Source organism: Nicotiana tomentosiformis, chromosome 10 (genome assembly GCF_000390325.3).
Source record: "Nicotiana tomentosiformis chromosome 10, ASM39032v3, whole genome shotgun sequence".
Classification (NCBI taxonomy): domain Eukaryota; kingdom Viridiplantae; phylum Streptophyta; class Magnoliopsida; order Solanales; family Solanaceae; genus Nicotiana; species Nicotiana tomentosiformis.
This window is the reverse complement of record NC_090821.1, coordinates 6,764,092-6,788,733: the sequence shown is the minus strand read 5'-3', so window position 1 is coordinate 6,788,733 and position 24,642 is coordinate 6,764,092. Positions and strand designations below refer to the sequence as shown.

Sequence of the window (24,642 nt, the reverse complement as noted above, 5' to 3'; positions counted from 1 at the left end):
CTAGATTTTCTCTTCCCTTTTACGTGCTTCCGACGGGGAGTTAGAAGGAATTTCAACACCTCCCCCCCCCCCCAACACCAAACAACACACACATGGACACATAAAAAACAACAATATTTTCCTGTGCACCCCTTGGGGTCTTCCAAAGGCCAGATTTAGCAAGATGAAGCTTCTTTCCTTAACTAATGGAGAAGTTAAGTTTCTTGTAATAACTATACATATATACTGGGTTAATTTCACTAAAGGTCATTTATCTATTTAACCTAACTTATTATTTATTTCACAAAAGTTATTTATCTATTTTTTATCACTTAAAAGTCACTCAACTTTACCTTTGTAACTTAAAAGTCATTCAAGTTCAAAACATATAAAATAATTAATAAAAAATATGACATGGCATTACATTTAATTAAAAAACCTAACAATAATGTCACATAAGCTTAAATAGATCATATCTAAGTTAAACCCATTTCTTTCTCAGCCCGATTTCGGTCGGTTTTTGAATATTAGTTTTAATTTATTTTATATGAAAAATCGACCGATATCGGTCGGTTTCTTAAAAAATAAATTTCGCGGGATTCTAAAATAGTTTCCTGCATTTTTGAGCCAAAATCGGTCGGTTTTGTAAAAAAAAAATTAAAATTAAAATATTTTGGAAAACCGACCAACCTGCCCGGTCGGTTTTGGCCGAATTTTTAGCAGTGAACTTCTACTATGCAATTTTATTGTGGGTGTTTCTTGCCAATATTTTGACTTTAATAGAATAGTAATTTGTGAAAAATAGGTTCTTATTAGCTTGTTGTTCTTATCTGTCAGTGGTACATTTATATGTTATGCGAGATTGAAGTCGGTCGGTTTTCCAAAATATTATATTTTTTAATTTTTTTTATGAAACCGACCGACTTCGGTCATTTTTTTTTGCGCAAAAATGCAGAAAACTATTTTAGAATCCCGCAAAATTTATTTTTTAAGAAACCGACCGAAATCGGTCGATTTTTCATATAAATAAATTAAAACTAATATTCAAAAAAAGGCCGAAATCGGGCTGAGGAAGAAATAGATCTAACTTAGATATGGTCTATTTAAGCTTATGTGGCATTATTGTTAAATTTTTTAATTAAATATAATGCCATGTCATATTTTTATTGGATATTTTATAGGTTTTGAACTAGAATGACTTTTAAGTTACAAATGTAAAATTGAGTGACTTTTAAGTGATGAAAAATAGATAAGTGACTTTTGTAAAATAAATGATAAGTTGGATGACCATGAGTGAAATTAACCCTGTATATACAACTAGACGTGAGTTTGTTTATTACTCCTACTGCCAAAAGAAATACGCGGAGACTACAAATTTAAAGCTGAGAGATTTATACACCATTTATCAATATAGTTATTAATTACTAGCTAACATTGTTCTTTTTATCATAATGGTGATTCAGAGGTTGGAAAGATACATAGAGAAATGAAATCAGCTAATTATTTCATTTGTCCCGGAGGGAAAAATTGTGATGACCCAAAATGTCATCTTTAAATTTAATAAGTAATTTTGTGTTCTAAGACCTCGAAAAGTACCATTTATCATTCCTCAACTTGCATGCGCAGTCCGTAAAATTTTCCGGAAAGTTTTCATGTGAAAAATGAATTAAAATATGAAATAAAGCTTTAAAACTCAACTGAGTTGACTTTGGTCAATATTTTTAGCAAACAGACCCGGATCAGTATTTTGACAGTTCTGGTAGCTCCGTATCGTGATTTGGGACTTGAGCGTATGCCCGAAATTTAATTTGGAGGTCCCTAACTCAAGTTATGACCATTTAACGGAACTATCAATTTAAAGGCTAAAGATTCTAAGTTTGACCACGGGGTTGACTTTTTAATATCGGAGCCGGAATACGATTCTGAAAATTTGAACGGCTCCGTTATGTCATTTATGATTTGTGTGCCAAATTTGAAGTCATTCCGGATTCATTTAATATGTTTTGGCACGAGATTTGCAAATTGAAAAGTTTAAAACTCAAAGTCCGAATCAAGGTGTGAATTGCAATTTTGATGTTATTTGATGTGATTTGAGACCCCGAGTAAATCCGTATTATGTTACGGGACTTGTTGGGATATTTGGATAAGGTCCCGAGGGGCTCGGGTGAATTTCGGACGAAATTCGGATTGTTTAGAGCATGTTGAAAGCAACAGGTTATTGGCAGAACCTAGTGTAATCGCACCTGCTCAATGGTGATCGCAGGTGCGCAACCGCATCTGCGAGAAGCTGGTCGCTTTTGCGACGTCGCAGGTGTGATAGAAATGTCCGCAGATGCGAAACCTCGCCTGGCAGCCCTACTTCGTAAATGCGAGATTTTTCTCGCAAATGCATGACCGCAGGTGCGAAAATAAAGCCCGCAGATGCGAAAATACTGGGCAGAATACATAAAATCGGGTCTTAGTCATTTTTACTCATTTTTGAGTTTCAAGTCTCGGATTTGGGCGATTTCAAGGGGGATTTTCACGACTTTGAATTGGATAAGTGTTCTTTAACCAAAAGCGATTATATTTCACAAATCCATGTCTATATTCATCATTTATTTCGGATTTAAATGGAAGAAATTGGACTTTTTATAAAATCTTTCAAAAACGAAAATATAAGATTTGAAGGTCCATTTGATATCGGAATTGGACAATTTTTGTATGGTTGAACTCGTATCGGAACGGGTGTTCGGATTTCGTAAGTTTTTTTGGGATTTAAGATGTGGGTCCCACTGTTGAATATTTAAATAAATTTTAAATTTTTATCCGAAAAATTTATAAATTCATATGGAATTAATTCCTATGATTAGTATTGAATATATCGAATTATTTGTGAATAGATTTGAAGTTTCGGAGTCAAATTTAAAAGGAAAAGTTGTGGTTGAATAATTGATTGGAATTTTCAAAGCGAGGTAAGTGTCGTGAAACCTTGACTTGAGGGAATAGAACCCTTAAATTATTTGTTATGCGAATTGCATGTGAACGACGTATAAGCGAGGTGACGAGTGTCTATACGTCGTCAAATTAATTGTTTGTCTGCTTACTTGAAAATTCATAAATTATTTTAAATTATAAATTAATTATTATAATAATTATTTCTCTCCTATTCTTTGTCAAATATTAATTCTTGAATTCCTGCATTAATTGTTACATGCTATTTGAATTATGTGTTTTAATTGTTATTTGACATTTAGCATATTAAATATTAAACTACCTAATTTCTCTATGATTTTCATAATAAATTATTATTTGTCATTGTTTGGTTCATAAATAAATTATAATTATTGTGTGCCTTGATGCTTAATAATTTCTCATTGGACGTGATATTTATTGGAGTAAGTTTTATTACATTTATGAGTCGTTTAAAAGTCAATATTGGGGGATCGGATTGCACGCCGCAATAGACATGAAAGTATATATATATATATATATATATATATATATAATTGGGGGATCGAATTACATGCTGCAATAGACTTATTTAAAAGTCAATATTGGGGGATCGGATTGCACGCCGCAACAGACTTATTTAAAAGTCTATATATATACTTGATTGAAATAAATATATGACAGACTTGATTAAAAGGAATATATTGGGAGAGCGGGTTGCACGTTGCAACAGAATTGAATGTGAATATATTGTGAGAGTGGGTTGCACGCTGCAACAGAATTGAGTGAAATAATAATGGATTATGACTGCTGAGTTGGTTTCAATTATTATAAATGAGTTACTTGATTTATTTCTATTATTTATTGTTGTTATTAATATTGCGTACAGGTTAATGTAAGTGAACCGCCTTAGCCTCGTCACTACTTTGTCGAGGTTAGGCTCAGCACTTATCAGTACATGGGGTCGGTTGTACTGATACTACACTCTGCACTTCTTGTGCAGATTTCGGAGTTGGTCCCAGCGGTGTACCATAGACTTGCTCGGATTTCAGTTATTCGGAGGAGACTTGAGGTATAACTGCATGGCGTCCGCAGTTCTGAAGTCCTCATCTATTTTACTTTAGCTGTGTTTTTATTTTCAGACAGCTTTATTTTATTCAGACCTTTATTTGTATTATTCTAGAAGCTCGTGCACTTGTGACACCAATTGTGGGATGGTATTTAGACACCGTTATTTTTATGGATTATTTCACTATATTTCAAACTTTGCTTCCGCTTTTGTTTCCTTGATTATTAATAATATAAAAATTATTTTAAAAATAGATAATATTATTCTAACGTTGATTTGCCTAGCAAGTGAAATGTTAGGCGACATTACGATTCGAAGATGGAAATTTCGGATCGTGACAAAAATAATCTAGCTAGTACTCGATTTTACTGTTTTTGTATGAAAAGAAACATTTAATTTAATATATACACCTTTTGAGCAAGATTATATTTGTGTTTCAACAGGAACACGATAGGAACAAAGTGGTCCACGTTAGGCTCTATAGTTTGTATTATATTACGTAGTAATTTAGTAGTGCTTTAGTTTACTCAATATATATTATATGTGAATATATGGTGATTTGATTAGCATCCTCTTTTTAGTTAAGTCTTTCTTTATTTAATTTAATTGTACATGTATTTGGCAAAAACTTGAACACGTGATATCTTCTTGCAGCATTCCAACCAATCAAAATGTGGGGTATTTAAATATTTCCTCATTAGCTGGCGGGATTCTTGAACAAACACACAATATTTATTTTAATTAGATTAATTAATTAAACCATCATATGTTCTTTTTTCTTTATGTTAAAATCAGCATAATGCATGGCCGAGCTTGGACTAATTTTTCAATCATCTTCACTTTATGGTTCTGTTTATATAAGTTGCCACACAATAAAAGGAAGAATTCTTTCAAGCCTCCAAGGGAGTGTATAGTTAGTACAAGATAACAAAAGAAATGGAACTTACACTTTAACACAACCCCAAAAACTAATTTTTGTGTTGAGGATTATTGCGTAAGATCATATAAGGAGACCAAATATCTTAAATTACACCGGTGTAGGAAAACTCAACACCCCTTTCGCCCCTCACCCCTCCCCACACGTTCAGCAAACTGAAACGTGGACAACATAATATATACCAACAACAACAATCCAATATGATCCCACAAGTGAGTCTGGAGAGAGTAGTGTGTACGTTTACCTTATCACTACCATGTGAGGTATAGAGACTGTTTTCGGTAGACTCTCAGCACAAGAAGGTGGACAACATAATATGAGGGCCCAATACAGATCAATAAAGAAGTGAACCTTAGATCTAACTCAACCAAAAGTTAACTCATGAGGTAAGGATTGTCCAAGACCAAGGACCTCAAATCTCACTAATATAGGACAACTCAACATAAATATCTGATAAATTAATCGAGAAGCGTGTAAGTGAATTCAAACATTATCTTTATTGGAAAAAATAAAAGGGAAGAATTCTTCATTATCAATTTTGGAATGGTAATCAATAGTAGAAACTACTTAGCTCCGGGAAAAGAAAAAAAAAAAAGAAGAAGAAAAATCGCCTTTCTCTTCTTTTTTGTTTTTGAATTAAAGATTCAATTACTTCCAATAATATTGCTCTAAAATGCAGGACGATTTCTCAGGTATGCAGTAATGTCATTCATAATTCCAACGACCTACCCTTTTTTTCTCTAGTACTCTAAACCCAGCCCCCTAGCTCCCAAAAAACAAAAGCAAAACAAAAACGATCTTTTTCACGTCCTTTGGGATCTTCCAAAGGCCAGATTTAGCTAAAGCTTCTTTGTTTTCCTTAACCATTGGAGGAGTACTTCTTGTAATTATATATAAGGAGAAAAGTCTGTTTATAATACTAAGAAAAATTAATACGCGGAGATTATATAAAATAGCTTGTAGGAAAGTCGGTCCAAAATTGTAGGAAATTAAAAGATTACTTAAGTAAACATCAGCTAGATTCGTGTTTCCCTTCTTTAACGGAATAGGTAATCTCCAATCCACAAATTTGAGGTCACAAAAAAGAAAAGAAAAATTCTACGATTTTCAACAGGAAAATGATTGGAACAAAATGGTACACGTTAGGCTCTATAGTTTGCATTATGTTACTAATTTATTTGTGTAATTATTTTACTCCATTTAATGGTATACGTTAGGTTCTATAATTTGCATTTTAATTAGAGGCAGGCCGATTTAAGATATAAATTTGATGCATTCATTCTTTATATGCTCCATCAGCCTCTAATAGTAATATGATTAGTACATATACTCTTTTTTTTAATTAAACCTTTCTTTAATTTTTACTTAACTTGATTGTATTTGGCAAAAACTTGAACATGTGATCTACGTGTTTATGACTTCTTGCTGCCGTCCAACCAATCAAAAGGTGGAATTGATTTGACCACTACTTCTTATCAAAAAATAAATAATACTATGTTATCAAGAATTGTTCATTATTAGTTCGGGATGTTAATCAATACTAGAAGTCGCATTTTTTTGTAATTAATACTCAATATTTGAAAATGCAAGAAAATTCTTGTCAAAGGAAAAGTTTTTTAACTCTTTAAATAAAATAGGTCATAAAATTAAACAAGAGTAAACCCAGTCATTTTCTCTTTCAATGCTTCGTATGAATAATCATTGCAATCTATTCTTCTCTTCTTTTTGCTCCTTGAATTAATTAAAGTTTATGTTAATTCAATTACCTCTGCTCTTAAGAGGAGGATCATTTCTTAAACATGCAGTGATTTTCGCTTGTATCTCTTTCCTTAGATAGGATACAGTTTTTAAAAGAAAGATTTTTAAAATTTATTATTTAGAATAAGCTACAAATATTATTGTGACTATAAATTATCTCATTAATAATAAATGAAAAGTTTAAATTTAAATTATCTTTTAATAGAGAAAGATATCACTCCTTTTTAAACAAATTATTAAATAGAAAAATGCCTCACATAAATGGAACATAGGGGAGTACCTTTTAATTAGTATAATTTTTATTTAGATATTAAATCTTTCTAAATTTTTTTTAAAGACATTGAGACATTATGTGGAAATCATTACAACAGGAATATCAAATGCTTCTCACTAGTCTTCACGCACAAAGTCCAACTTCAATAAAAGGTCTTTAAATACAAGTGAACAAATTCATAATTCCAGAAAGCAACAACATAAACAAAAATAAATATTTCCATCACACTATGAAATAAGATTATCATTTCTAGCTAGACTGTAGATAAAGTAACCACCAGAACAATGTCCTGTTATGTCTCTCAGTCAGTTACTTTACATAATATATCGCTTTTATGAAAGCCGGTATCTCACTTTTGAAAGAAATATCGACATGTTGTATACACCTAGCTCCATTGTTGGGCTAGAGGCCGACACCTTCTCGGAAACCTTCCACCACTGACTGATGTGGATGCAGTCGCAGAGACGAAGAGCGTTCTTTGCTGCATGTATAGCTTTCTTGAACAGGGAACAGTTCTTTATACTGACATGTAATGATATATATTACTCCATCTTTGCAAATAAAGTGCACTATAGAATGACCAGAAACAAACGGCAGGGTTTTGTAATTTATCAACCAGTGCTGCCCGAGAGGTCTCCAGAAAGAGCACTGCCATACGACGCCGATCCAGTGTATGAACTAGTAACTCGAGACGAACTAGCAACACGGGTTTTCTGTAATTGGCGAATCTTGAAAACATCTCTAGGAAGGGGCTGGCTTTGTACAGTCGACGATTCATCATCCTCTTGCCCTGCAACAAATTAACCAAGTCTTTGTATGTTATAAACAACACATTATATTTAGCATCAAGATGCGAAGGCATATATGGGCATGGCCACATATTGCAAACTTCAAAAACAACAGTAGGGAATAAGTAGTTTGTGGATTACATGAAGCGAATAATAGGAATTAAACAGGCCTGCATGTGAAGAGCGAAAAGTGAAAACAAACAATGATTTGGTGAAACAGTGGGGCAGTGATGAGACACATTCCCGGGCATAGCATGAACAAAAACATAAGCATCTCATAGGAAAATGTTTACTTACTGTCCATGTCTTTCCTCTTTCCAGGCTGTCTGTCTCTCGACCTGAATTTGCTTGAATCAGAGATGTCACTCGTACATGGAGCAGGGCCTGATTGCAACGGCAGAGAGGCGGTTCCTGATTTTCCGGTTGCTAAAGGAATGTTGCTTTGCAAACATACGGATATCACAAAATCAGCATCAGGAGTAGGACCTAGCAGTTCCAGGGAAAACTCAAGTTATTAAGGAGCAACACATACTTTCCAATAGAGGAAGCAATTAGCAGCCTTATCCTCCAGGAGAGGTAATTGCTGTTTGTGGAAGTTCGATATTTAGACAGCATTTTAGGATAATTTGCAATATGGGAAATTCTGTAAAAAGCACTTTTAACAGCATGTACTCAAGTTACCGATTCTCTTGTCTTTTTTGAGGCATCTAAGAAAAGTATAGGTACAATTAGTCAATTAGATTATGTTTAAGAAAAAAAGTTAGTTCTTTTTTCACCTTTTACTGTCCTTCAATAGTTTTAGATATAATCTCCTTATTAGACAACTATAACACCAAGGTGACCTTGTGCAACTAATTTAGCTCCAGTCCGATCATTTTCATATACTATGTTGCTATTTCATTTGACTGCTGATTTTCATTTAAAGTTGAGATTAAAACACTCAAAACATTCACATAAAAAAAAAATCTTCTCTCTAGATCTATGCCCACCTGCAGCAGACTCAATTGATGACCTATTGGATCCCCCACACACAAAAGCAGACATCATATAAAGGAAGTAGAATGGAAGAAAGGAATTGAACTAAAATCACACATGGCAATTCCGACATTTAAATAAAAAGGAAGCTCCAGAGTCTTTCCATGAAAGATGCCGCGCCTTCTTCAATTGGTAGACCACTATTGGCATGCAAGTGTAAGGTAGTAATTTAATAAAAAAGAAAGCTAACAAAAGAGTAAAAGCGATTTTAATAACCTTTATAAAGCACTTGATTAAGATTTCAAAGGTTAAGTGACTGTTAGATTTGATTGAAAGGAAGAGGAAAACATGGAACTATACCTTCAACAGCTGGCAAATTTGTCATGAACGCTGCAAATGCAGGGGGCAACGATTTCAGAATATCATTAAGAGCATTTGGTGGTCCACCACTGCTAAATGGAGTACCAGAATAAGGCAAGGTGCCTGAAGCGGATGGAACTGCAAGAGCAGCAGGACCTAGAAAACCAGAATCATCCAACAAACATAAAGAGATGCAAACTTATAGTTTATAATAAAATTTCAAATGGTTCTCGATGAAAATTGAGAAAAGGTTATTCACTATACCCTATCTGGATATAGTTTAGGCAACTGTGACCTGAAGGTGTGATTGAAATCTCAATCATGTGCAACTCTTTTAAAAATTCAAAGTCTTCGAAAAGGTTAGAAATTATCCTTTTAGCAGAAAAAGAGAATCTGTTGATGACATCAAGAAGCATAATTTATTGAATAAGAAGTCAAAACATATTGCACCATTTATTCCTAAGTTTGTTAATCACACCTTAAACTTCAGAGTCAAACAATTGTTTCACAGGACTTGAAAAAACAGTATATTTGTTTGGGAGCTTGTTAAGCAAAGAACCGCCGAATAGAATAAGAAGCTCCAAAAGTATACCTGACATTTGCCTTGGGTCATAAATTGTCATTTTTGAAGTATCTGGATACACAACCTTGGCAAGGGGATTTGTGTTGGACGAAACACCAGAAGAAATCTTATCTAAGATCAAGAGACCAGGAGTTAGATAGTCACAATTCAAAACATGAGTTTAATTCTGTATTAAATCAACCAAACAATGATACCTGCAGAACCTGCCTCAATACCAAGAGTAGGTTTGTCAGTTTTTTTGTTGATGTTCCTCGCGAGCCACTGAAAGGAGGGTAAAATTGCAAATAGGCAAAAAGTGCAAGTTAAGATAACGTTTGAAAAATGATAATAGTGCCCTTGTAACAATAACTGAATATCAGACTCTTCTGCTTGCTAGATCAAAAACTGTGTGACACACACACACACAAAAACATATGCTGACAACCTCTTGGCGTGCTAAATGATCCAAGTCATTTGAAGAGCAAGGCCACAGATCCATGAAACTGTAGCGTGATACAACATCTTGTAACGAACTCTCTAACTCTGATGTTCCATCATCACCTGTTCTGAAAAGAGCTTCTTTCCTTCTCTGCTCAACCTGCCAATACAAGCAATAGGGTGAACGCAGATGTAATAACTGTATGTAATGATATGCCTTCCAAAGAGGGATATTCTGAATATAACTTCCCTGCCGGTGTTTAGCTGAACAGATTGACTGAAACTGATCCTAAGTTCATTTCATTAGCATATTTCTTTAATGGTCAAAGAAAGTAATCAAGTAGTTAGAGTTCTTATGTTGGTGGATACCAATACTTGTTAAATGCAAAAAGGAATACGATCTAGAGGATTTGCCACCTGGACATACCAATAGTTCAAACCAAACTAGTTTAATTTGTATTTGCACTAGAAAATAATCCACAAAGTTCAAAAGAAAAACCAAGAGAATGTATTGCATCAAATTTTCTGTATGTTACATAAATTTACCTTCAACATGCTGGCAAGATCTCCATACGTTTGCTCAAATTGAGTGAATTTTTTCCAAACCTACATAAAGAATAGGTATATTATTTCAGTACGATGTCATTTAAGCAAGAGCGGTCACAAGAATGTTAGATTTTGAAAACAGAGAAGAGTGGTCGTGTACAAGATATTTAAATTAGAATTTCCAGCTTTCCCACTTTAGGAGTCCTGACACCACATGATCAAAAAGACTCCAACAAGCCTAAGAACCAGAGCTAACAGTCTCACATCAGCATAATGACACCTAGCTTATATTATTGGAGTTCTTGACTGGATATATTACACCAATAGAGGGAAGAAAATTAGTCCGGAATACAAAAATGCTGAGAAGCACTTAGCGATCTGCGTCTTAATTTTGGAGCAGTACAACCTCTACACTAACATTTGAACACTGCTACATCAGTACATGCTATCAGGCAGATAAGACAAGGAAATCCCAGTGAAATATATGAGCTATGTACAGTAAAAACACAAAGGATACTTAGAATGTGACCTTCCACATCTTTTGAATCATTAGCAGAAAGAAATCACCAAACATACGAGAGATGAACTCAGGCTCATCCACTTAAAAGTAAGTAAAACCAACGAATCACATCAATGAGCACACATAAAGGGAAGAATTGTACAATTTCTAAACCGGCATTACTCGTCCAAAGACACTCTGAAAACAAGCAAAAACTGCAATATCGGACAATTAAGAAAATAATAGAAAAAAAACCTCAACAGATTCCTCTGGGGGGAGTGAGCTCAATGCACGTTCAAATAATGCTCTGATGTTTCTATCGTCATTCAAACGATAAAGGAAATCTGCATACCTGCAAAATTTAATTAGCTCATGGTTATTTGCGCTCAGAGCAGAACAGAAAGCAAACCTTGCTACTTGTTCCCAGGCAGAATGTCACCAATACCTGTGTTGCATGTTTTAAAACTACTCCCTCCGGTTTTTTGAAGGTCGTTTAATGTTTTGGCACACCATTAAGAAAAACGTTTGATAGCATTTTTTTAAATAAGGGCTATCACTAATTTAACCTTTACCTCTTCTCAAAATGATGGCAAAACTTTTACGACAGAAATCCTAATTTCCTGATTTCACGGGAACATCATGCAATCACTCCTCCACAATAGCATTTATTATTTAGAAGAAAAGGAGACTCACTCAAGGATGTATCCAGGCTCATGCATAAAGCGTTTCAACCCTGCTTCAAAAACATTGTGCGCCATCTGCATGAATGCACAAAAATAAATGCATATCATCTAAATGCATATACAAAAATAAATGCATATCATAGACCAATTAAATTTGAAATGAAAGAGTTAGGATTGCGTAATTTGGTTTAAAATATCAAAAATTCAACATGTACGATCCAACAGATAATGAAATTATAATACACGAATTTGTGGGCGATAGCTTTAGAATTCCAGACATATTCTCTAGATACAGAATTCCCTATCAAGTTCCATGCACCTATCCCATGCTTGGAACATTTGAAATTAAGATAGTCCTAATCACCTTTGCATCCTTGTCAAGACAAAAAGCCATCATCGCGTGAGCTACATAGACATGGTAAGTGCAATTTGGAGATTTCCGTGCATCAAGAAAGTATTTGCGAGCTGCTTCAACTCCTTCACTTCTTCTTAAAAACCTTATAAACTGCAGCATCAAGGAATAGAACAATTAAATGAACTTCAATGCTAGTCCATAAGCGAGTTGCAAATTGATACACTGTCTACTGACATGTTAGCTACTAATTGGGATGTAAGTTAATCAATTCAAGTAATAACTATGTTGTGTAAGGATTTATTAACAACTTTTTCTTAAATATGACCTAATTTCTTCAACGTAATTTTAAAATAGTCCAAAAAGAATTTCTTGCACTTAACTTTTGAACTTATTTCCAAACAAAATAATTTCTTCTGAAATATTATAAAATTTACTCGTAGAAAAATTGCTCATAATCTAAAAAAACTACTATCTTAGTCGAACATTTGAGTGATCAAACAGAAAATCGTCCTATCTAATTATCATAGAAGCTACAACGCGAATTGCTTTGTTACTCCCACGTCCCATGAACATAATCCACATATAAGGTAAACATATTATTGATCCATCACAAAGATGTTGTCACGTCCAGGGTCAACTGCCAAGGTATTGTTCCCTTAGGCCCAAACTCTCTGGGCCACCTCAAGGATTCTAAGCATCACGATTTGTCCCCTTGGGCTTTAACCCAAAAAGCGCTTCAATTGTATCTAGACTCGCACTCATATGGTTCCTAACTTTCCCCTCCCATTCCGATGTGGAACTTTCCATGGCAAGTTTGCTGCGAACCCCCTTTGAAGTTCAACCGCTAGTGATCGTCAGGCTGTTACACTCACCCTCATATGGCCCCTAACTTCCCCTCCTCGTTCCTATGTGGGATTTGCCTAAGGCAAGTTACAGCGCGAACCCCCTTTCGAGCTCAACCACCAGCCGTGGGCTATTACAGTTGTACTCTCCAAGTGCAACTCTCTTGTACTATTGTTTTAGCTAAACCATGCATTCCATGTTTTGAGCTCCATCTTGCCTTCTGTTTCTTCAAAGGAGCAAGGGAGAAGATGCTTTGGTTTACCCAGCCTGAAATAGCTCTGAAGAGAAATATTGTCCTTCTATTCAGTTTAGTTCAACCAAGATGGAATGACTTTTAATGTTCCTTATTTCTCAGTTTATTAAGCTTGATAAGTTCAGTAGCTCATCTAAGAGTATATACTGATTGATACATAGGAGAATTCTACTTTGCAAAATGATTGTTCGTTGAGAATTTATACGTGTTCTAGTCTTTTAACTTTTTCTACTAGAAGTAAATGGCTAGCACGAAGACTAACAACTAGAAGAGCTTCTTTTTTTTTTTTTTTTGGGGGGGGGGGGGGGGTAAACTAACAATTATAAGAGCTATAAAGACCAGGATTACGATCATAGATGATAACGATAGCAGAGTGCCAGAGACCAGCGAATTATCCAGATGCAGAATAGTATGGTGCCTGCTGAGCATTTAAACATTACGTACAAATCATTACTTCCCACGTTTTTGGTGTTAAAAGCATAAGAAAAGAACTCAACTTCAAGGACTTACTTTCTCAATCATGTTTATAATGAATATGATTGCATTCATCTTTATGAGAACCAAAGATAGTAAATTTTCATCTCAAAGAGAAAGAAGTAAATATGCATATGATTCTCATATGAGATTCGTGGTCTTACTTGGATATGTGACAGTGCTGAGGCATTGGATCCATCCCCCAGAAGATTTTCATATACTTTTTTAGCAGCCTGCACCAGAACGTGCAGCATAGGAAAATTGAAATACGAAAAACTGTATATTGAGGGAAAGTAAATGGATGCATATTTACCTGAATGGCTCCACGTGATTCCTCAAGTTCAGCATAAGCATATCTGAGCATTTCGGAGTCTAAGCATAAGAGGCAAAGAATTATCTAAAATCAGAGGAAAATAACATCAAAAAGAAAAGACAAGTATCATCTTGTCATCAAGCATGAAAAGAAAAAAGAAAAATACCTGGAAGAGCTTTAAGAGCTCGCTGGAAAACCTTGATAGCAGAGTCTATTGAACCAGCTTTTGCATGCCATGTGGCATATTCATACCATATGTCAGGATAATGATACAAATGCATGAGGCACTGTCATAGAACATCCAGATCAGTAAATCTGGTTTGAACATAGAAATCAAACATAGGCTAATAGCAACCAAATACCCAAAACCACCTCAATAAGAAAAAACAACAAGAATATCATATGTTTCAATCAACTATACCTCAATGTTATATTTATTGGGGTTGACTGTATGAAAATCTTATGTATCCATTACGCTCTATTCAGAGGTCCATTTCATTCCAATACAAAATAATTTGACTTTTACAGCAAATTTAGGAGTTATCTAAAACTTGCAGTTCTCTGATTCGCTTATCACTGCACTGAATACAAGTCTTTAATCCGGTTAAAGGACTCCAAAAAAAACAAGTTTTTAATGAGGCTAATCACCATTCTAGAAAGAACTAAATAAAACTAATGTGATGGCATAGTTATGAAGTACAAAGTAGTCCTTAAACAAACTAAAGCAGCTCCAATGAAACTGTGCATGAATGCAGAACCAACAATTTATTAAGACTCCGCCGATATCAAGGTAATCCTTTGTCTCAGAGCTAATGATAGTTATGATTCTTTATCTTGCTTCAGCAGATCAAGGCGATTTCAAACTTGTAATTTTGCAAATAAAGTAAACGTACTCAGAGCTTTTCTACTCAATGGTGGTGATAGACCCTAGGGAACATTCGGGAGCCGATTATCTAATTCATGGATGCAAGTAAAGATACATAAGAAAACTTTTAGATTAATCCAAAGAAGAAACTCTGAACTTTTAGAAGTTTATTTAAAAAAGCACTCTAACAATTAATGTTTAGATGATTTATTTTGATAGGTAACAAATGTTTACAAGGTTGTGCAACTACCACTCCAAATCTTTACAGATCCATTTGTCAGGTGCTTATGTCACTACTAAAGATATGTGTGTACGACCGCATAGTAGCCACAAGTTTTTACAGATCTTCTTGTCAGGTGCTTATGTCATTTTAAATATATGTGTGCACGACCACATAGACACCGTGTATCAAAAAAGTTAAGAAGAAATTCACAGCTAGCCAGCTAGGAACCCTCAGGTTGCAAGTATTGAGCTTCCCGTCCAATAGGAAGAGATTTGCTGAATGAAAGTGAGGTACAGTTGCTAAGCAAAAGGTCTCTCAATTTTTTATTAAAAGCACATATCAAAAAGGCAAGTACTTTAAGATACTATATAAGTCATAGAAGAATAGAACACACACACATAAAACTCTACATTGCCATTGGCCAGATAAAAGGAAAGAATGAAAATCTAAGTAAAGAGACAACGATATTTTAACGTTTATGTCTCCTATACCTGCTCATATGTGAACACAATTCTTTTATTAGCAGAAGCACTGTCTATCCTCTGAGGGTTTGCTCTGACATGAAGACCAGAATAATTAGATGAGACTATCTTCGATTTTACTTTCAAAAGAAAAGAATCCATGATAAGAACTGACTTTTAAAAAGGAAAAGGAGAGTAACAAGGCAGCAACATGTGTGAAAAGTATAAACTCTTGCTTTTATAACAAAATATTAGAAGTATCTATACAGTTGGAAATCAGGTAGGTCTTCACGCCAAACAAGTACATTAGTTCCAGAATAGAAAGAAGTATAATAGGTGAATTCAGCAGTTGCTAATGTGAACATTCGGGAATAAGGAACTACACAAAATTTATATGGGCCTCTGTTATAACTCCAAGTTACATGGTTAAAGCATTAGCAAGTGAAGTATCAATAAGCAAAAGAAATTACAGACTTATGTCTTATGTTAGGGACTAAAAAAACAATCAGAGAGGAAATAACTAATTTCGACTAAACTAAATGTCTTTTAACTAGCCATGAGACCAAAATCACAATCTAGCTGACCGACTGATGTTACAGGACCGTCCCTTACTTCTCAAATGCTAGAAGTCTTTTCCATGCCATCCATTGCATTTCCTCCTGCAGACACATGAAAAATGATTGCTGTAAGAAAACATGCAGAAGTATAAGTGCAACTTGAGAGACACAGAACTATCCTGTAAAACTTTTATGTCATCACTTTTAGATTACATGAGAGTCTCCACAAGAAACTAGTTGAGGTGAGTATAACACATTTCCATTAAACATCTATCTCACACACATGAAGATGTTGAACATGCCCACAAAATGGGGTGGTGAAATGTGCTATCTAATTGGCCTGATTCAACTGTAATTTAAAAGTTATCAAAGATACTTAAGGAATTGCCTTGGAAGTGCCGGAAGGTGGAATCGCTAGCATATTCCAATCAATTTCATCAATGTACTTCTTCCTTTCTCTGTATACAGCCCTCGCACTGTTATATTTTGGTTGGTATTCAGACACCAGCCCTTTTGCCTGCAATATAATCAACAGAGAATATCTCAAATACCAGTTACTACTATCAGCATACATGCCAAACATTTGTACCAGAAAGATTGCCACATTTTGAAAGAAATTAAAGAAGGTTAAAGTAATGTCATCTGAAAGTTAATATGAGCGAGTAGATGACTTCTAAAGATAACCAAGTGGAATATGCTAAACAAAAGGTAGATCTATCCTCCTACGAAGAGTTCAGGAACAAGATAAAGTGCAGAAACTTAAAGCAGTTTTCTAAATAACTTACTAGATTAACCAAATTAAGTTCCATCATAATGGGGCGGGAAGAACGAGTTGAGGGAAGTTTTTCCTAACTATATATAGTGTATCTTGCCAGAGAGAGATGACGATCCAACAAATTTGTAGGTCTCGTGAAGAGGTAGTTCGTTGGGATTTGATATTCAGGAGGAACCTACAAGATTGGGAGATGGAAGAATTTCACAGTTTGGTTGAGATTTTGTATGGGTTGGACAGACCAAACAATACACCGGATGTATGGAGATGGCGGGAGAGTAGATTCACTGTTAAATCGTACTATAAGAGGTTATTAGTGAGAGGAACGAAATTTCCCTCATTGCTCTATTTGAATCCCCAAAGCTTCGAGAAAGGTGTGTTTCTTTGTGTGGTTGGCGACAAGGGGAGTGATTTTGACAACGGAAAATCTGAGAAAGAGGAGGATCACCTATGTTAGTTGGTGCTTCATGTGCAAAATACTCGGGTGAAGATGTAGATCATCTTTTACCGCAATTGTCAAGTGGCTAATTGTTTGTGGAGGTTGGTCATTAATTTGTTTAGGGTGCAACGGGTGATGTCAGGCACAGTGAAAGAGGCGGTGCATAGTTGGACTCACATGAGGGGAAAGAGAAGTCCAAGGGTATGGAGTGTTGCCCCCCTAGCTATCATATGGGTTATTTGGAAAGAGCGAAATAGGAGGACATTTGAAGGGGTGGAACAAGATTTTGTAAACTTCCAAAGGAGCTTTTTGTCTCTAGTTTCTTTTTGGTGTACTCATGAAGTCCCTATTTGTATAGAGGATTGGACCTCCTTTGTTGAGAACCATATTATAGTATAGGTTCTCTTCTTTTGATATATGGATTATATACGGGATTTCCCCAATTGTTAATAAAATTATTTATCTTATCAAAAAAGAAAAGTTTCATCATGATGGACTTTTATTATTTTGATAAATCAATATATTTTGATCCTATTCCCATGGTAGTTGGGTTGATTGCAGCTTGATTTACTAAAAATGTTACATATGAAGCTCTTTCTCTATTTTCTCTTCTTGTCTAAGAAACAAATCACCTTCAGATGGCTTTATGAGAAAGTCTACATGGTCATTTCCTAAGATCATCTGCTATTCTTCTAGCTAAATTAGAAAATAATGTTGGAGAATGCATGACAAAGCAAGAGAAAGTACAATCCATGTGAGAATCAAGGCCTCTAGCATATCAAGTCAAGCATCAACCTCTTTAGCCTTTGAGAACCTCAAACTATGTTGTGTCATTTTTGCTTTTTTTATCACGGTGGTGCCTGGACAAACTTATGACTATTTCGCCGCGTATTAGTGGCCTCCATCAGCATAGGTATCAGGTAACTCCGTCCACCAAGGCTTAGGCAAATGGGAAAAAATCACCTAGTATTTTTGGTCTCTGCTGACTGTTGTTAGGATTAGAACTTGAGAGCTCACAATTCCCCTCCCACTTCATTCACCTCAAAACATGTTATGTTAAGTATTTGCTTGGCTACTGTATTAATTACTTCCGGTATTTTCCCCTCTTTTTTTGTTTTTATAGGTCAAAATAAAGTTGATTAGACTTTTTTTGAAATGGTAAGGTATTATAGATATCAAAAAATCAGCACTAAGAGAGTGTTGTGGTTACATCCCAGAAAATAACAAAAAAAAAAAAACTCTGTGTCTATACAAAAGAGACTATGAATTCTAGTAGGGTTTCACTATCATCTATCCAATCCTATTTACACCAAAAAGATATCAACAAAATGCAGTCTGATTTGATTTTCAAGAATAAAGTTGATTAGACTTATAAGTTAAGTCCACTAATCACTTAGACAAGTATTTAAGTAAAAACCTAATATTTCAAGTCAATAAATATAAGAATTAAAAAAAAATTGAGTATACAGAACAACAAATCCTGTAATAATAACGCTTTAGGATCTTATGCTAACATACATATAGAGTAGGTAAATCGCCTAGAAAGACAAATTAAGCTGCTATAGGAATAAGAGCACTAAACTTTCAATCAAATGATTGGGAGTTCAAGTCAACCAGGACAGAAGTGGGAAAATATTGTTGCCCCTGGCGAGACGGGTTTGGGGGGTTTGGGTTTTACTAAAATAAAGAAAAAGGTACATAGCCTAGTAAGCTGATCATAAAGTGCGCTGAGAGAAAATTCTAATCAGCCCATGAGTTTGAAGATAAGTCTATCTTATTTTGACAAATAGAAAATCAATCAGCAACACTTACGGAATATATTCCAACTGGGTTCTTGTTATTTTCTTTTATCAGAAGCAAAGGATTTCAGTGCTATTAACTGACAAGCATTAAGATAGTGCTAGGCATTATGAAACAGCTATTTCAATGATTACAACGTCTCATTGTTCTGTAAGCACTAATGTACTCTTAACATTTTTTTGACATCATATACATCAGACAAGTTACACCAAAATGCTAGATTACATAAATATCTATGCTTTAGGACATGTATTGATGATGCCCTCCTTGAAACATCTCTGGGTCCTCTCCTTCCAAATAGTCGGAAAAACAACATGCTTGTATGGTCTCCAGGTCTGCTTTCTTGTTCTTCTTTCTTTTAGGTTTTTTCTTTTTCTTTCCCTTTTTTTTTTTTTTGGTATCAACCAATAACACACCTAAAATAGCATATACAAAAAAGTAATACTCATTCACAAAAGTCCAATAAATTTTTCACTAGAGTTTACACACAATTTTCACAAACACATACATGTACTTTTGTAACTGAAAATACGAGGATGTTCCTTTTTTTATCAAGTGAATATTAGTGTCTTTTCCTTCTGAAAGTAATGATAACAGTTTTCCTTTGAAAGTGGGACCCATTACATTGCTGGCCAACAATATAAAATCAACTAACAGTAGTCTGAGAACATGTGTAGAGAGGAGAGGCCTACCAAGGCTCGACTAATTGAATTTTCAAAATTCTCATAGTCCCTCCAAAGCTGTTCCACGTGATGGGTTGGGGTAACAATAGCTCTTTGGTATGCTTTCCTCACAGAGGTCATTCGTTGTGATTCTTCTTGCGTGGTTTGAGCCTACATCATCATCTAATACAGCATTAACCTTAAGGCTACATAACTAACAAAACATATTTATGCTTGTGTGTCTGTACATAATACATATATGTGCAAGGTATTGTTTATTGAGAAAGCGTGTCCCATACAGGCGAAGACCTTAAAAATGCAATGTATTCCATCCACACTGGACCAGATGCAATGTCTGCTCCTGTTAAAACATGGGTTAGGAAAATGAAGTACTTTGCAAAAACAACAGAAATATCACAATGCCATAATGCATGTGTTAGCAAGTAAAACATCATGCTATAGGAAATATGAAGTGCACGAGTAGCAAATAACTAAAAATAGAAATTACGAGTTCCAAACCCAAATCACACCTTTATTTTTGTAACGACTATCTCAAAATGCAACATCTCATACTTTAATTTCCAATGCAATGTTGAGTTAATAAACAAACATCAATTTAATCAACATGATGTCGTCTAAAGATGCTGTTATAAACTCGAAAATTGTGTTGTCATTAAGTCCAAGATATTTGAAGCTGTAGAGGGAAGGCTAATTGAGGTACAGTGTAATGACAGTAGCTTTGCTTCTCCTTCCAATTGCTACAATATCAAACTGCCATGATTTTCCTCTTGCTGATGAGAAGCAATTAAGGTCAAAAGTTCGATCTTGCTAATACCATCCTTCATTTTTTGTCAAGTCAAATGCTTAATCTAAAGGGCTTTTATTTTTTTATGGATCTGTTTGGAGACTATCGAAATGGAAAGAGAAAGAAAAAATGAAGAGGAAATATAGGGGAAAGCGAAAGAAAGTTTCTAACCATGGTTGGTAGGAGAAAAAAAGACCGAAAAGAGTCTACTCCATTTTATTGACATTTCTTATCTTTGTAAACTAAACAATGGTTTCATTCAAATTGATGAAATATATCAAGGTCAGTCCAATTCTAAAAGCAAATTTCATACTACCAGTCTAACTATTGGCAAGGAATAAGAGGAGGGTAAAGGGAAAGCATGTACACAGTATATAGCATAATAGATTGGATAAGGATGCAAAATTAGCATCAGTTTGGTCTCTTCATTCTTCGAATATTTCTTAAAGATAACGTACCAACATAGTTAAGCATGAAATCAAAAGCCTTTCTTGTCTCTTCTTGACCCTCATTCCCCCTCTTGTCATTGACTTTCCGGATAAAGCAGATGTAACAGCGCCTGAATAATCACCAAGAAAACTCTTGAGCTGATGCATGACAAAGAAAATTCAACAAAAGAATAATGATCTTGTCATGGTAAATAAATAACAGGATCTTCAGCTTAAAATGTGAAGCATCAGACAGCCAAACCACATAAATATGCATACATTTCGACACTGTAGTCCATGCTTTTCTTTGCAAGGAGAAAAGGTAAAACCACCAGTCACTATAGGTTGGAATAACTTTTAGAACTTCAGCAATAAAAGACCAGAACTGCTTTTAAACCTCCAAAGCAGTTTCCCACGCCATCAATATCGTTCATGTTACTTTAGTCCTTACTAATTGACATGAAAGTGCAAAGGGTTGAACAGCCACGGAAACTCCCAGGTTTCCAACCCCATTCCACACCAAAATGTGAGAGCAAGAAAAGATTCACTAACGAGAAGAAACATGGAAAAGAGAAACTCCAAGAAAATAAAATATCATCGGAATAAACATACCAAAGAGGAATCTGTAGACAGTTCAAGAGGCAGCGACTAAATATTTGCTTTGTTGCATCATCATTATTTACCGTCATGTGTGCCTCGACATATTGCTTCCAGTATTTTGCCTAGATAAAAGTAAAGATAACATCAGCAACGGATGGCGTCTTCAAGCACCAAAAAAATTCTTCCTAATCATACATTTGGCATTGTATATCTTCTTTTCCTAGCACTTAGGAGGAAATCAACTTCACGTGAATATGCAAATCTGAGAACTTAAAGCTTGGCATTTCTTTTTTGTTGGATCAGGTAAAGTAAAGTTTTATTTCATCAGAAGGCATCAGCCAGTGCAAACAGCCGTGCAGTTACAAAAAAGCAAAAACTCAGTTCATTGACAAGCACATGTAATGATACTGAGAAAGTCAATTAGTCTAGATTCTTCATTAAAGCATGAGCAAATTAGATATATTATGTTTGACGCTTATTGGAAATAGATATATTAGTCTGAGACGGAGATAGAATGAAGTCCCTTTGAGGACATCAGATAAATTGGAACGATACATAGAAGATTAGTGTTGCCCTTCGGCAAGGACATGCACAAAAATGGTCAACAAAATTTCCTTCTCGGGCAGAGATAGAGAACGAGAAGAACCGCTACACAAAGGAAACATTTGGACCTCGTCCAAGTTTTCGAGCATTCTAACACCATTGCACTACCTAAATAAAGTTTGGCACATCCAGCTCCTAGAGTAGTACACTCTTTTCACTCCCAAATCAAAATAGGTGAGTGACTTAACTCACATGCTTTATGTTGAACAGAATATTCTAAATTACCATAATGTTTCCTATTCCTAATGTATGTGATCTGTACCGGTGTAGTTCTTAATGTTCATTTGGTATCCCCCTCTTGAGCATTCCTTATCCAATGGTCATTGACCTAGCAGGCTGAGAGGGTAAATTTAGCCAATTAAGAAGAACCTAACAGACATTCTACATATCTTGTTATGGTTCTAAGTTAATCCAAATATACATATCTTGTTATGGCTCTAAGTTAATCCAAATACTGTCAATGAATTTTGTCAAAGAATTGTCCACATTTCACCAATGGTTGAGGTTGGATGCACAAAGATGGAATAAATCCAGCCTTCAATATGCTACAGCAAGATAAATGAAACATTCATGTAGAATGAAGAAAAGATTTCACTTGAAAACATGTAAGCTTTGGTCTAGTAGTAAGAACCCAGTGCATGATGTGTGGGTTAGGCGTGCGTCATGGGTTCAAACAAGTGAAGTGGCTGTTTTTCCAGCTGACGAGTCTCAGTAAATGCTAGCAAATGAATGAGCACGGCCACGACGAACAAGCAAAGCGGGGTTATTTAACTTTGTTTTTTCTTTTCCTTTCAATCAGTAATTGCGTCGAGATCAAATATTGATTAGCTTCTGTTTTCTACATTAGCAGACTAACTAGCAACTGCACTCCACCCCACACCAAGATAAATTAATATTCTTTTCCTGATAAAGTAAAAGGATTACTAATAATGTTGAAAATAATATAAACAGAATTAAGAGATGGTGAGGATACTGGCAACAAAAGCTTTCTTGTTCAACTATAAATCGAGCAAGCGGGCAGTACTTAATATAGGACTCACCGCAGTGGGAAACGTGGACAGAAGTTGCTCATATATCGGCACTGCTTCTGAAATTGGCAAGCGCTATATACAAAGAATACACCAAAGTGTAATGTAATAAGAATGCATACAATAAATCCCTCCCCTAAACCTAATTAATTATGTTAATTAAACAGTTACCAGTGCCTCGTTAGCAAGAATTTCTGCAGCTTCAACATTATACTTTTCCGTCATAGATTTTTACCTACTGTTTCATCCTCCAATAAAAATCTAACCTTTGGTAAGAATCTGCAAATAAAACAAATTTTCATATCTAAACAACACCGTTCATCTTGGCATTACAATAAAAATTCAGCCTTTGGTAAATTTGATAATTACCCAGTTCAATCTTGACATAACCCTAGAATCTGCAAATAAAACAAAAAATAACATATAAATAACATTAATTCATAGAGGTATAACGATGCTTCAAGGTCTACTAAAGAATAGAAATTCAAGAGAGTAATTATCTAGTAAAAAAAGAAGCAGAAATTGATTCTTAACAGCAATGTCGATGTGACAAAAACTCGTCGAGCCTACGCCGGAGTTTAGCCGTTCGCAGGTTTCAGTTAGGGAATTTGGCAGCATACCAATATTAGCAACGCTGCAACGATAGGTTTCGAGTTTAGTTGCTGCTCTCCTCTGTTTTCCTTTTGTTTGCCGAATTAGTATAAGCTCCGATGAGGACAAATTTAGTAAATCAACCTCCTTTTAGTAATTTTTTTCATTAAATATATAAAAGGCGGAATGGCTTCGTGCCACTTAAATTTGTTGGGCATTTAGGACCGCTTGGCCACCAGTTTTGCCAAAATAAATTTGAAATTTATTTAGCAAACATATGTTAATTTTGCTCATATTTTGGCAAAATCCCAAATCCAAAATTCAAACTCCCAAAATCACCTAAATTGCTGATTTTGGGCCAAAACATGACCGTTACATTTTTAAATTTTTTTAAATATTACCCCAAACTTTAATAATTTATAAAATAGCTCACATTTATTACGACCAACTAAATATTTGATGAATATGCTCCCTTATCAGCTTAATCCTTTGTGCATCTTACTTTTGCCTCTGATTTGTAGGCTAAATATCTTTCTGAACTCATATCAGTTAACTTTTTCTTTTTAATTAGGAGCCGTAATTCTCTAATGGGATTTCGCTGTAATTAATAATTTATATAGTTCATTATAAAAATAATAATTTTGTACCAAACTTATTTAAGTTCAAGGCTATGATTTGTGATAATGGTACTATTGGGTATTTGTGATAGTTTTTAGAACTTGTGGGTATAAGTCATGTTTCATATTTTTTCATGAACTTTAAACTTTACTA

At 34.8% G+C, this 24,642-nt stretch overlaps 1 protein-coding gene across 5 annotated transcripts; it reads right to left on the bottom strand.

The window, feature by feature from the left end:
• Positions 1 to 7,070: 7,070 nt before the first annotated feature.
• LOC104114179 (cleavage stimulation factor subunit 77) lies at positions 7,071 to 24,020 on the bottom strand. 5 transcript variants are annotated; one of them, XM_009624557.4, is made up of 24 exons: positions 23,901 to 24,020; positions 23,650 to 23,678; positions 23,452 to 23,559; positions 23,293 to 23,355; positions 21,662 to 21,771; positions 21,080 to 21,180; positions 20,116 to 20,177; positions 19,847 to 19,987; positions 16,532 to 16,660; positions 16,199 to 16,245; positions 15,617 to 15,680; positions 14,204 to 14,324; positions 14,038 to 14,096; positions 13,889 to 13,957; positions 12,164 to 12,304; positions 11,810 to 11,874; positions 11,372 to 11,468; positions 10,618 to 10,677; positions 10,079 to 10,231; positions 9,849 to 9,915; positions 9,664 to 9,765; positions 9,072 to 9,227; positions 8,034 to 8,222; positions 7,071 to 7,738 (listed from the first exon to the last, which is right to left on the bottom strand). In XM_009624557.4, the coding sequence occupies exons 3-24, from the start codon at positions 23,503 to 23,505 to the stop codon at positions 7,560 to 7,562; spliced, it is 2,229 nt and encodes a 742-aa protein (XP_009622852.1). In that variant the 5' UTR covers positions 23,506 to 23,559; positions 23,650 to 23,678; positions 23,901 to 24,020; the 3' UTR covers positions 7,071 to 7,559. The 5 variants fall into 5 exon arrangements, with proteins under 5 accessions (XP_009622852.1, XP_009622854.1, XP_009622851.1 ...); XM_009624559.4 differs by having other exon boundaries at positions 20,116 to 20,171; positions 23,815 to 24,001; XM_009624556.4 differs by having other exon boundaries at positions 23,815 to 24,000.
• Positions 24,021 to 24,642: the final 622 nt, after the last annotated feature.